General features: G+C 45.7%; 3 protein-coding genes across 3 annotated transcripts in view; 1 reads left to right on the forward strand and 2 right to left on the reverse strand.

The window, feature by feature from the left end:
- The window catches only part of T265_05404 (hypothetical protein), a gene marked incomplete at both ends in the record, with an annotated part of 47534 nt that extends 47318 nt beyond the window's left edge, over window positions 1–216 (reverse strand). Inside the window, one exon of the mRNA XM_009170402.1 lies at window positions 95–216. Within this exon, the coding sequence (XP_009168666.1) occupies window positions 95–216 (122 nt within the window). The remainder of the gene's footprint in view (window positions 1–94) is intronic.
- Window positions 217–1238: 1022 nt separating this feature from the next.
- The window catches only part of T265_05406 (hypothetical protein), a gene marked incomplete at both ends in the record, with an annotated part of 14452 nt that continues 1865 nt past the window's right edge, over window positions 1239–13825 (forward strand). The window contains 3 exons of the mRNA XM_009170404.1: window positions 1239–1733; window positions 12179–12520; window positions 13410–13513. Of these exons, the coding sequence (XP_009168668.1) occupies window positions 1275–1733; window positions 12179–12520; window positions 13410–13513 (905 nt within the window). The remainder of the gene's footprint in view (window positions 1734–12178; window positions 12521–13409; window positions 13514–13825) is intronic.
- Window positions 6005–13825, reverse strand: part of T265_05405 (hypothetical protein) — a gene marked incomplete at both ends in the record, with an annotated part of 9161 nt that continues 1340 nt past the window's right edge. Inside the window, 3 exons of the mRNA XM_009170403.1 lie at window positions 6005–6370; window positions 8245–8326; window positions 8923–8962. Coding sequence (XP_009168667.1) covers window positions 6005–6370; window positions 8245–8326; window positions 8923–8962 — 488 coding nt within the window. The remainder of the gene's footprint in view (window positions 6371–8244; window positions 8327–8922; window positions 8963–13825) is intronic.

A 13825-nucleotide genomic window follows, 5' to 3' on the forward strand; every position in this document is an offset into this window, starting at 1 on the left:
AGTTCAAGGTTCCCCAACGTACAGTTCTCAGTATTTGGTAAAAAAGTTTATCCTGTCTTAGAGTACTAAAACAAATTTTAAGAAATAAACTCACTGGACAAATCGTAGGATCGCTGACGTATTTGTATTTAACAAGAACTGTCGCTTCTCTCTTGCTGGCGAGTCATCGCTCGAAGCGCACCGATAGTTTGAACTGCGGATCGCATTTGGTTTCATCCTATCTATTTCGATGTGAAGACCAACGAGATGGACTAGATAGGCCTCATAATAATAAAATCACGGAAATGACTTGGTTGGATTCAGTCATGTTGTAATAAAATGACCGCAATCAACGGTTTGATTCATGCCACAAAGAAACCGTAACTACGGGCCAATAGAATTCAAGTACGGGAAACCGACCGCTTTTATCCACTTTTGAGGCTTCTCCGTGCTAACCTTCTTGTTCGAGCACTTCTCACTGCAGACGTACGTTTCACCATCATATATTTATCCATAAATCCACTTTTGTTCCATTTTATTTGGTGGAGAATAACGATAGTTGGCCACCGATGTGGCAGTGACTAGTGCGCTGCGCGGTGGATGATGACAGACACAAGTGGAAATTTAATCAAGGATTCCCGAGAATCCTGAAAACATACACAAACAAAATTCACATGGGAGTATGATATGAGCATGGAGAATATATGGGCAAAGTTTCAGCGAGATCAAACAGAGTTTAGAGGAAAAAATTGAGTTTGATTTTCAACAGTGTGTGCAATAGTGGCGCAACAATCCGAAGACTGAGTTGACTTTTAGGCTACATTCCGCTGGAACCAAATAATTTAAAGAAACCAAAATAACTTAGTCGGCTTCTTAACAAACCCAGGACACTACTCAGTGGGACAAGTTTGATCAAGATGGTTCTTCGGTTGAAAGAGGGCCCTTCAAATTCAAGAATACGAACAGAAATTTCAAAATTTTTGTATTCAATCGCAATTGTTTTGAACAAAGAAAAGTGAGTGAACGTGTGGTAATGTATTTCCCAAAGCCTAGTTTGCTGGCTTTCGAATGGTGTACAATAGTTTTGGTTACGGCAAACAGGAGCAGAGTTACAGGGATTTTTATACACCCAACCTCATTATTCACGCGCATGCGTGTGCTATTGAAGTGCCGTGCGCGTTTGCCGAGAACTTGATTGCGTCGTGGTTTGGAAAACATTCTACTTAAACGTGTGAGCGCGTGGTCCGTGTGTCTGTGAACTGTGCGCTGCGCTTTTCCTGTGCTCGTTTGGCAAAATGTCTGCTGCTGTTGCACCTGCTGCACCTAAAGCCAAGAAGGTTGTGAAGAAGGCTCCATCTGCCCATCCTCCTTACTTTGACATGGTCAAGCATGCAATCAAGGAATTGAAAGAAAGGAACGGATCGAGCCGACAAGCAATTGCCAAGTACGTGAAAGCTCACTACAAAGTGGATGACAAAGCCGACAACCACATCCGTCGGGCTTTGGTTAGTGCTTTGAAGGCGGGCAAATTAACACACACGAAGGGTATCGGAGCTTCTGGTTCCTTCAAATTGGCCGAGAAGGCTCCGAAGACTGCTGCTAAGCCTAAGGCCGCGAAGAAACCCAAGACCCCGAAGAAGGCCGCGGCGAAGAAACCGAAAACTCCCAAGCCCGCAGCGGCGAAGAAACCCAAAGCAACTAAACCAAAGGCCCATAAGCCAAAGAAGGCGAAGACACCAAAGAAAGCTGCAAAGGTAAGTGATCATCTGGCGGAGGTCGCCTAGTAAACCTACCGCCTATCAGAACGTGGTTCTACTGTAGTTGTTTCCCCCTTCCAGACCATCAAGCCGAAGAAGCCAGTAGCGAAGAAGACACCGAAGAAGGTCGTCAAAAAGGCCAAGTAAATGCTTCGCCACACGATTCCTTCCTTGTACATAGCCCATTCCGCCTATCACCTGTCTTATTCCCTTTTGAACACTGCCTGTTCAGGAGATTGTATTTTATTTACTTCGTATACATATACTTGACAATTAACGTTCTCCATCTTGTCTTCTCGCTCGTCCCTGGGGTCTGCGGTCCGCACAAAGCGTCTGCGGGTGAGTGGGGACTTGGTCGTGTAGCCGCAGCGCTTTGTAAGGGTTCTCGAGCGTGTCACCCGGTCTGTCCCTGTTTGGTGCGGTGCCCCGGGTGAACGGGATGCGCCTCGGAACTGGCCGCGGTGCAGTTCACCTGGGATAGGTCGGCGTGGCCTACCTGTTCTCTCCTGAAGGGGGGGGGGGCGGTGTACAGTGTGGACGTCGTTTCGTGTTGTCATTTCCTATCTGGGTTGCGCCACCCTGCGAGTTCGTGATAAGCTGAATTGGGGTTAACTGTACGTGATCGCTCGGCAATGGACTGGGTTTTCTCTGGTGCGTCTGCGTTTTTAATCCGGATCCAGTTGCGAACTGGTCTATCGCCTCGTTCGGTTCTGTATTCGGTTTTGTGATTTTGAGACGGCTCCAACCGATCCAGCTTTTCTCCCTGCGGTGGTCGTGCTTCATTCCGTCCTAGTTACGAGGTGGGCATTTTATTTCCTCGATTCATTGCAACGCCCAAGTGCATACACCCATCGACCGTGGGTGTTCGGCAACATCCTGTGGTTCCGTTTGTTCGACCTTAAGATAGCACGGTCCTATTCCCGTGTCGGCTTTGACCGTCGTTTTTAAGACGCTTGCTAGGGTGAGGGACTTCCGAGTGCTTACAAAATAGCTCTGAGCAGGCAAATTGAAGGAACTTGGTAACTAACAGCTCGTTGGATCTGGAGTCTGTCGCACGATCAACCCAGGTGTCAAACCGTCTCTGGATTTGGGACACTATATTGGGGTGGTGCAGGTGAGCCACTTGTCGCGAAGACGACCCCCCATTCACATCACGCCCTATCTGCCAATAACAAATAAAGCTTTCCTTTGTACCTCAGTGGTGAGCTGGGTGAAATTTGCAAGGCCATCTTTTTCCCTGAAATTTTAATCCAAAGTTTGGTTTATTTCATCACCAAAAGACCATTGCACTGATTAGATGGTCACCATATAATCTACGACCGTTCGCCAAGGTCATCCGACAGGTTTCTTAATGAGTGAACTTATTGAATTTATCCGTGGATACTGTGTGTACATGTTCTTACGTTGTGAAAACCTCTTTCCTCTCCACCATCTCCGGTATAGCTCCATACGGTGTTTATGCGGGCGTTCAGCGTGAGGTTCTCATCGCTGTCTGCGTGATTGGGCTCGTTATCGTCACGCTGAGTGGATGTCTTCTTGCCGGTTGGTTCGTTAAATCACGTCGCCGGAAGGCACAGAGAATTTTGGGGAAACGGGAACGTGAAAGATGGCTATTCGAGCAACATAAAGCACGCAAGCACTGCTATGATCGTGTTCTGAAAAGTGACCCATCAATGGATATTTTGAGCCACCGGATGGCTTCTACTGGCAGGCTGACACCTCATCAGCTTCATCTGTCCAGGGAGACACTCATTCCAGAGGTAAGAGTTCTTGACAGTTTTAGAAATCGCTGAAACGCTAATACTACCACTAGGCTGATTTTGCAAACCGGTCCAGTTGCTGGTGCGCTGTGACCACTGGATGGACCAATTCTGCAAACCAACTTGACTACTTGAAAGTAGGCAAATAATAAAATCGAATAAACCACTGAACCTGGAATTGTCTGGGTACGGTGTCTCGGAATTTGCCATTGTGCTGTACTCACAATACAAGAACGTATTGTTTCTCCGTCTTCTAATTCAGGTGAAATTACGTACGATTCGGCAGCAGGGATACATATAAGTCATTTTACTGTGATGTTTAATCATATGGTATTGTCTATGTATACGTGCAACGTGAACAGTTGTTACAGCCACATCGGTTCGTCGTAGGTGCAGAATAGAGGACCATTAGTGGCGGCCTAGACTTGTCAAATACCATTCGGTGGGAGCTGATGAGTTCCCAGTTGTATAGAGTGAGCTGACAAGCTCTGACAATCAGCTTTAAAGTTTCAGACACAATCTCCAACGCGACGGATGGACAAACTATACAGTGACCCGTGTGTTTCTGGGTGAAACCCATGTGGTTTCGGACGATCGTGTTGATTTAAAGCATCACCTCGAGACGCGTCAGTTTTCGATCGGTCCTCGGACTGGTTTACCTCTTCTAGGGGATCAACTCGCAGGGCTTCGGACAGACCTTGATAATATGTGGTTAGGTTTGCGGAATTGGAAGCCAGCCATGATTTTATACTGAGGATGTCTCATGAATAACACTGAAGATGTTTCTCTGGAGGACGCGTTGGAGTCCTTTTTATAAATCATTTTCAGCAATCATTCAATCGCTCTGTCAGGAAGAGCCATCTTCCCTCTGACAAAACAATATACGATGGAAAACTAAGGGTGGCCTGAGGTGTAGTGTGGTGTAAACGCCACGCCACCAAAATGAGTTGCGAAGAACTGCAGTCGCGCCCCTTGGGACATTTGTTTTCTAAAAGTCGTCAAGCTTTCATGAAGTTAACTACTCACAAAGTTACTGAAAACTCTTCGATAGCCCACGACCGGTTTCGCCCATCATGGGGCTCATCAGGTAGGCGCAGTCCCCGAGTTCCCATCAACCTTATGTTCCCAAATTATGAACCCAAATTGGACCAGTCCTTCATGAAAATATACTGCGACGTCTCGAATATCGTACCAACTGAAACATGAGGCGGCCTGTGTGCATCGCATTCAGTTGTAGAACATCATAAACAAGAGATTCAGTTGAGTCTCTCGTGAAAACCAAATTGTTTTGCAAATGAGTGTATTTCTCGTCGAGCTTTCATTTCTTCCTAGGGATTCGACCCTCATCGCCACGGATTTTTCGGAAAAAAGTCACTGTACGTGTTGGTTTTAGTTTAACGCATATGAAATATTCCGATTTAGATAAATTTTGTTGTAAAACCGAATCAATTTATTTCGCGAATTGTGTGCCATTGAGGCCCGAGCAGAACAAAAAGTTCACCGAGGGAAAACTCGGGGACTGCATCTACCCGATGAGCCCGGATGAAGCCGGTCGCGGGACATCGAAGGATTTCCAACAACCTCTTCCAAGAAGACTTGTGTGAAGAAATTTCCCAATGCTCAATCCTAAATTAACTTCTGTTCTATAAAAAAACTCATCTGGAAAAATGGTTTCCAGAAAACTCAGTAACAGCTTACAGCTGCCACTGGTGTTTATATCCGTGGTGGCCTACCCGAAGTGCTTCCTGTTAAGAGCTCCAGTGTTAGCTTCTCCATCAGTTTCATGGAGATTTCGTCTTGTAATTGGAACCAATCTATGCTGAGAAGTACCGTACAGTCGTTTCACCCTTATTGGGAATCGTCAGGAGTGCTCGTCTCAAGAACTTCCAGGGAGTTTCGAACCCACGAACTCGTGGATGGTAGTTTGAACAGCTGACCGTTCGGTCACGAGCAGCTGATCGGCGTTGTACTTAAGTGGTAATTAAACAGGATATAGTGCCCAGCCATGGGAACTACATCACCTGGTCACGTGTTACTGACTCTTCAAGTGGCGAGGTTTCAGATGGACTTTTCACTCGCTATGTAAATTTGTTCTTCCTTTAAGCTACTTAAATATGGTAGGTATATTTGTTTGTTTAAGGTTACCATCATGTCATACCCACCAGATGAACGAACTTCCGTTTGGAACCAGATCTTTCGCTTTTCAGGGTTACACAAACTTAGACAGCTCAGTGCCTACACCGTCCAGGAGACACCTTCGATGGATTTCGACAAACTTTCCTTGAAGAGGAAAGTAGGATAATGACCACTAGGAAGTTCACAGAACGTCTTGTGTACATTCGATCCCACGGGTATCCGGGTCTTTTTCGACAGCCTTCATGACGGTGCGACGGAATTTTCTATTTCATCCAAAGTGATTGTTTCGCGATTCACACATCCTGGCACAGCGTGTTGACACCTGTCATCAGCCCGCGTCATCTAGATCATGAGGAATTAGTGGTTTTCAGTCTAGACAAACTCACGAAGACATTGGTGATTCTGAGTAACTAAAGCAGATTGTATTGTGGTGAACCGTTTCATCTTATTTCTCAACTGTATAAACTTTAATAATGTCATCTGTGCGTATCCAGGGCCAGATACCGGTTGAGTTAACTCATTTTCATTGAAACGGTTAGTTGTAGCATCTTTACGGAGCCTAACTGCCATGCCACCCGAAGGTTGCACAAGGGCTGGGATACTGCCAGGTTGCCCAAGCCTAGACAGGGAAAGTCGAGAGGCCGAGGTCGGGTTCGAACCACGAACCTTCCGGTCAGTAAATTCGCGCTCTAACCACTTGGGCCATCTGGCTCCTAGGTTGGTGTTCGGGATATGCTTCTACTATGAACTTCGGAGACTAAGTTCACCTGATGAGCTCCAAAAAGGTCGGAATTACTCGTGCTCTCCAGAATTCTCATTGACCTTGGCCAGCACATTGAAACCTACCCTATTTCTCTCTGCATGAACTTTTCGAGTGGTGGTTAGTATTGGCGATTAGAATCGTTGGCCACTACAGGAGACCAATGAACCGAACGAAATCGGTCATGATAGAGCGGCCTGGTAAGTGTGTTGTCCGTCAAAAAACCTGACTTATTGAGGAAAAGACGGGAGATGTAACTGAAAACTTTTCTCCAAAAAAACGAAAGCTGAAATGTTGTTACGACAAGAGCTGGTATGCCCAGAATGGACTGTGTTATTTTTTAACCTCAGCAGACCAAGGGAGACACGAACATCAAACTGCTGAGCAAGCAATCTTTACTGTTAAGGTGTTCTTTCAATGATGGTATCGTCTTTTACAGATCCCTGTCCACGGGACCTTCGTGGAATCCAACTTCTGGACAAACTTCTGTTTCCCTTTGGCCCTCCATGAAGTTAAAGACGGGATCATTGCACTTTCAGGGGACGGTTTCTTCCTCATGAATGATATCGCTATATTGTTAGTAACTTTTGAAATTCAAGGTCAACATTCACGTTCCCTGGGACTGAGGGAATAAAAAAATTCAAAATAGAAAATGAGTCGTGGGTTAGTTGTGGAATGACTGCATCAGACGGATTAAACTGTCTTTTTCCCCGAGTTGAACTAGACTACTCAAACATGTCGGCGATTCTCGACATCTCCCAACACTCCCCTCCTTAGCAGTGGGTGGGGGTAATGGATTCATGTTAGAAAAATTCAAATACGGCAAACAGAGCAAACCTGGGCTAGCCATTTAATGTTTCTGCATCGTTCTCCTGTGTTATCCTTGCAGAGCTTAGATTTCGCTCCTGGCCACGCAGTTGTGTCCAGTGACGCTTCATCCCAACCCCCGTGCAAAGTGCACTAATTCGCTCTCCATGCCGCTGTTGGACCAGTGTTTGCCTGAAACATGTTGTAGTAGAGAAAGACCAAACTGGACTACTACTACAATACGGCGATACTACTGATGAGGCATGCGAGTAATATGTGGTTTTCTCGTGATTCTGCCTCGCGTCTACTGATAAATAAACGGACAAGAGCTTTCCTCCCTACACTACTACAGCAGACTATGTTAGGCAGTGTATTTACATCAATCCCATATGAACATGCCTCTTTCTGTCCTGATGCATTCATTTTGGTGGGTCAACACTACTGAGTTGAAAGACTGGATTCTAGTTTGGCTCCGCAGCATGGTATATCTATGGCTCAAACAGGGCGGGAGGCGAGCGCGTTAGGTGAATAAGACTGAGCGAAGGCTGTGCATTGGGAAACCAGAATGGCTGATTGGTTTGGGATTGATTTTCTCTGCCAGAATGGCTGATTGGTTTGGGATTGATTCTCTCTGTTTCTCTATGCGCGTTTGTTTTAGTGTTCTGAACGATTACGTTTGCTGACACGGTTTTATTTGACTCGGGCCGGACACAAATTTTCGGTGGTTGTGTGAAAGCCTCAATGTTCTGTATTAAAATTTCGTCCATACGTAAGCAGGGAAACAAATTTGGAACCATCCAAAGAAGATTCAGTGCGTTTTACCCAAGAGCAAGGGAAAACGGAGCAGAAAACTCGGGAGTCTAGGCCTTACAAACTGCGGCGACACCTAATAGGCACCCAAAGGGTGTTACAGCTGAACGGTCTAGGTCTTACAAACTGCGGCGACACCTACGTATTTCACCACAAGACACTGGCATTTACTTAGAGATGAAGATGTAATCCAGTAGGGCAGAATCAATCCATATTCTGAAAACCCGCAACTTACTGCCCAGATGTTTCGTCCTTCTTGAGGATCGTCAGGAGAGCATTCCTCATGAATCTCTGAGGGATTCGAACCCACGAGCTTCCTGATAGGAGCTCAAGAAAAAGTTAAGACCAAAACCGAACTCAACATGGTGCTTCTCAGTTCCGAAGGATATGACCCAAAAAGTTTCTGGAGTAGCGGATCTCAAATCACAGGATGGAAGATGTTTCGGATGTCCGTCTCAGCCTAGTAACACCCTCCGGGTATCCAAAACCAACGGTAAATTCAAGGCTGAGGGATTCAAAGGCAAAATCCAACGGGTTCGTTGAGTGGGGGCTTGCAGATAGCACGAACCTGGAATTGTACCAAGCTTCGGTAGGCTTAGCCGGTAAGAGTTCTTGGAGGAAAACCGACTGAGGCTCATGGATGCACCGCTCCAGGAACTCCACAGCTTTGTTACTGCTGCAACTGGCATCGTACTGACATCGACTAGGAGTTTGTAGCCAACTTTTATCCTAGTTGACTGAATACAAGAACAAAGCAGGTCTCACCAGTGAGCGGTAGACATCTTAAATAATCGATACAACGCGCAGATTACTGGTGTAACGACTGTACACGACAGATCAACGCGTACGGTCGCGTCCAAGTTGAGAGAAAAGTTCTGTTAACGGTCACAACACACACAAAATATCTACCTACCTACCATGTGCTCCGTTTGTCTTCTTTTGATGTTGGCGGTCTGATAAAGTTAGACGAAGGAGGCTGAGTGAATGGTTTTCTTAACTCCATTATACCCGCATTCACTCATCCGTAAACAGGACTGGTTCAACTCTCCGACACTCCGAAAAGTCTCCGTACTGTCTTGACAAGGTAGCGTCGAAAGAACAAAATATTGCTTCTACAACAAACGCCTCATCAATCCACGTGATCATTTGTTCTCCAATGTGGGAAATGTCGGTCGCAGGTTTTGTCGAAACACGTGAATGTTTCATTGGGGACAGTGTGGGTCTGAGTTCAGCTTTCTGTCCACATTCGAACCACTTTGACTGCCCCTGCTATTCACACACACACACACACACACACACCGCATGCCAACTAGGTTGGTGCAGTGCGGTTCTATACCATCAGTTCTATTCACGCGCCCTTCGTAGCGCTCAGCCGTGTTAAAAACTCAGCCTATTCTGGCGAAATACATTCATTTGCATACCAATTCGGTTTTGATGGGAGACTCACCTGGAGGTCAGCTAAATCACTCGTTTATGGTGTTTCTAAGTAATAGAATGTGCTGTACCAGGCCACCTCATGTTCCGGTTGACACGGTATTCAAGATACCCTGATAAATGTATGGACGTAAAACACCATAAATGAGGGATTCGGTTGTATTCCAGGTGAGTCTCCCATCAAATGAGTGCATTTCGCCAATTTCATAGAACATAAGGTAGAACACAAGGTTGATGAAAGCTCTGGGACTTCGCCTACCTGATGAGCGTGAATTGGAGAGGCAAAACCGGTCGTGGGCTGTCCGAGATTTTTCAGCAACCTTTGAGAAGTGTATCAGCTTACTATATTCTCTGCCTGGTACATGTTCTGATATTGATGTGAGTTTCTCGGTAATTTGTTAATTCGACCAATCAGTTCTGTGTGTAGCAAGCCAAATATCGACAGATATCACCAAGGTCAACTTGGATCAAAGTCCCCTGGTTGGCGGAAACTCTGATCCTGCGACTACCTGATGAGTGTGATTTGGAGCGGCAAAACTGGTTGTGGGCTCTTCAAGAGTTTTCAGCAGCCTTATGAGTAGTGTATCACGTCTATATGATAGACTTCTTCTGTCTACAAAGTTCTGACCTTCATCTTCTAGTAACGCTAGATTCACCAAACTGCGACACCCTATAATTCGTGGTCGTGTACACGATGGAGAGCTCAGCCGCCGGATCGATACAGCGCCAAATTTTAAGTAAATAACGAGCTATCAATAAAGCTAATATCCGCCGTGAACTTTCCTGCGTAATATGAAATCGATCATATCGTTGACAGCCCCTCGGTGATTGATTTAATTCCAACATTTATCTATCTGTCTATCTGAAATTGCTCTGTAGTGTCCATGGGAACGTACTGCACCAGGCCGCCTCATTTTTCAGTGTGTATGATACTCCAGACATCGAAATACCTTGTCTAGACGTAACACACTACTCATAAAGTTATTAAAAACTCTCCGACAACCCACGACCAGTTTTTGCCTCCTTGGGGCGCATCATATAGGCGAAGATCGGAGCATCATAAACGAGAGGTTCGGCTGGATCCAGTTGAGTCTGCCGAGAAAACCAAATTTGTGTGCAAACAACAACATCTGTCGAAGTTCATCCAATCTGGGTCTAAACAGAACATAAGGTTGGCGGAGACTCGAGAAGGGTACCCACCTGATCAGCCTGAATTGGAAGGACGCGACCGGCGGTGGACTGCTGAAGCGTTTTCAGCAATCTTATGAATAGCAGGCTGTGTCGATACTGATAACTATTGCTAGCGTCGGCGGAAGTCATAGGAATACTCTTGTCCAAACCCGAAGCAACAATATACTAGGGTCCCATACAACTCACCTGCGCCACGTTAAGAGCAGTGGCCAGCCACTGTATATTCGACTGGCCTGGCTGTACTCAGCGAAAACTGGGTGATTTCTCTTGACTACTCGTCTTATAACAGTAGGCTGACGACTTTGTCGAAACAGTTGCTTTTACTATCACCGCCCCCGTTCACCTTCCACACTTCACTATCGTTGTGAATATTAATCCGATGGCTGTTCAATCAAGTCATGTTATTTTGTTGGCAGTGAGAGAGCCATCAAATCCGCTCTACTGATGATTTCAAACGAGGTTTTTTTTAGGATAATCTGATCGCAGAACGATGGAGTTGACCGTTTTTCAACCTTATGCTGACCCGGAGTTATAGGGAGATCGGTAGGTCTGATTTTATAAAATGCAAACCAGTAAAACCATCATACGATCAATAATAGCGAATTGTACTCATTCGGAGAGCTGTAGAGGATGGCAACAGAGGCGGTGCGGTGGACACTCTGAGAACCAAGGGTGTGAGTCGGTGCGTTTAATCGAGCTTAAGGAAGAACTATGACATCCGGAGTGAACTAGGTGTGGAAATTGTTATATCCGCTGATTCGTCAATCAGTGGCATCTGCTGCTGACCCGATCCAGTGCCTAGTGCCGGAAAAAAGACACAGAAGGGAACACAACAGCTATATTCCGAACAAGCGAGTGCGAGAGCAAAAGTTACGACGGCCCCACGTCATTTAAAGGGGACTTTCTGACATTGATCCAGGTTGTCTGCTAGGCGTTAGTGAACACCCATCAACATCGATCGTGCCTCTGTGAGATGCCTGAACGCAGATCACATTCGGTAGTGCCTCTGTAGCGTGCATGAACACTCATCAGCTTTTGCTGAATTGATTGAATGATTGACTGGCCTGGATGCCTGCCGGCTTTCCTGTTGAGAGTTTGGTGGAGCAGCAGGTTTCGGGCGTTCTGAGGTTCGTTTCAGGAATCTGACCTTCCTGATAGAAATGATCCTTGAGAGTTGTCAGACCAGGAAGTACAGACGCAGAGCGGTCTTCAGGTGGACACTACATCAAGTAGCCCAACGTCAGAGTTAAGAGTGCGTAGGAACTGCGGCAAGATCAACAACGAATCGCGCGCTTGGTGATGCATCTTTGACTACGCAAGGTCGCATGTCCCGCGGTTTCTGTCATAACAGTCCAGATTCAGTCCCAAGTTCTTTCCTAATCTGCTATTTATTTGCTCGGTAACATCAAGTTAAATTGCAGATGAATGCATGACTCCATAAAGTTTAACTATTTTTCATTACTCTGATAATTCAACTCGGAATTAATGAAAACATTCTGTGAAACCATGATGTCTTTTCCCATATATCCCTTCTTACAAATCAGGTTCCTCTCAGAGGTCATAGACGTGAACGAAGTTTGAACGTCGCCCCGGGGGGATCAGTTGCCACACTGGTCTCCAGACGATCTCCTTGGATGGAACGAGAGCATTTCGAACACCCCCCAGCACCACCCCCTCTAACCAGAAGCTTAGTGGACCTTGGAGGTTGTCAGCTGGGCGTCGGCATGAACATCGATCATAATTCAGTTCGAAGCGGTAGTCGAACGCAGCTGCAACCTCCAAGGTTTTCCACGGCACGGGACACGCTCGTGCAAACAGGCTTATCGAATCAAAGCATCCATTCATCGGATGACACTAGCCAATCTAGTCACATTTATCAGAACCAAGTAAGTTTGCGGGCGTGTTCTGTTCTATCTCTGATTGCCTGTCAACAGTCAGCAGTGCTGTCGTTGGACCAACCGAAACTGTCACGTGATCTGGTTGTATGTTTCGATTAGTCCCGAAGGAATCCCATCAATGTAGTGACGTAAAAGAAAACTCTAGATTTTTTCGAGGCTCACACACCAGTCCGTGAATGTGGATAGGATTCATTCGAAAAGTTTGGTTCAAAACGGTACGAAAATCGAACTATTAAGATTTGAACAAATTTTTTTCGGACACAACTTTGGTTGCTTCCAAGCAAAAATTTCCAAAATCCACTCATATTATCCATAAACTACAAACAGTAGAGAAGGAAGAATACTTCGCGCGGTGATGAGAAGCCGGTCAACACGTGACCAGGTGATGTGAGTCCAATGGTTGAAGTATGAATGGCGCTATGCCGTGCCTAAGCAATCGACGAGCTGTTCGTAGCTGAACGGTCCAGTCATCATCTATCATCCGTAAGGTTGCGATTATAAATCAGCCTGATACGGATTGGCTTCAGTTCAAAGACGAAATCTCCCATTACCTAGGGATATTTCCCCAAAACAATGTAGTGTCATTCTCCTTGATTTGGTCAATTCAGAAATCAAAAGTTTGTTAGTCACAAGACGAACGGAACTTTGTCCAATGACACATTTCTTAGTAACAGTCCTCATAGAACCCCCCCCCCCACAGAACACGTGATTGTTTCACCTGCGTAATGTACACCGTCCTGTTAAATGATTTTTCAAGTGTTTGTTCGCGTGAAACTGGGGTTAATGGTGTTGTCTGTTCAGCCACTTTTAGTCAAAAACATGAACCAATACAATAGTTACGCGGATGAACTGAATCGGTGTGACAGCATCGTTGAAGAACCGACAACTCGAAGGAATCGGTCATCGAACAAAAGTAGAGGAGTGCGTTCGGTCAAGGCTACGCCGACAACTGCCGGACGAAATACTTTTACGACGTCCACTGTAAGTGGTTCAATTCTGTTTGTTTCACACATTTTTACGCCATTTTAGCGACAACCATAGACAAGGAAATGGGGTTGTGGGATATCCCAAGAATTCCTAACACACACTGACGGAATAGAATTAGCTTCTCTGAAAATCAGTTTGGTTTTCACGGGAGACTCAGTCGAATCTCTCGTTTCTGATGTCCTCCAGCTGAATGTGCTGCACACAGGCCGCGGCATGATTCAGTTGGCACGATCTTCGAGATATCGCAGTATATTTTCATAAAGGAAACTACTCACAAAGTTCAGTTGAGTCTCCCATGAAAACCAA

The sequence above is a fragment of the Opisthorchis viverrini genome (genome assembly GCF_000715545.1).
Source record: "Opisthorchis viverrini unplaced genomic scaffold opera_v5_101, whole genome shotgun sequence".
Lineage (NCBI taxonomy): Eukaryota > Metazoa > Platyhelminthes > Trematoda > Opisthorchiida > Opisthorchiidae > Opisthorchis > Opisthorchis viverrini.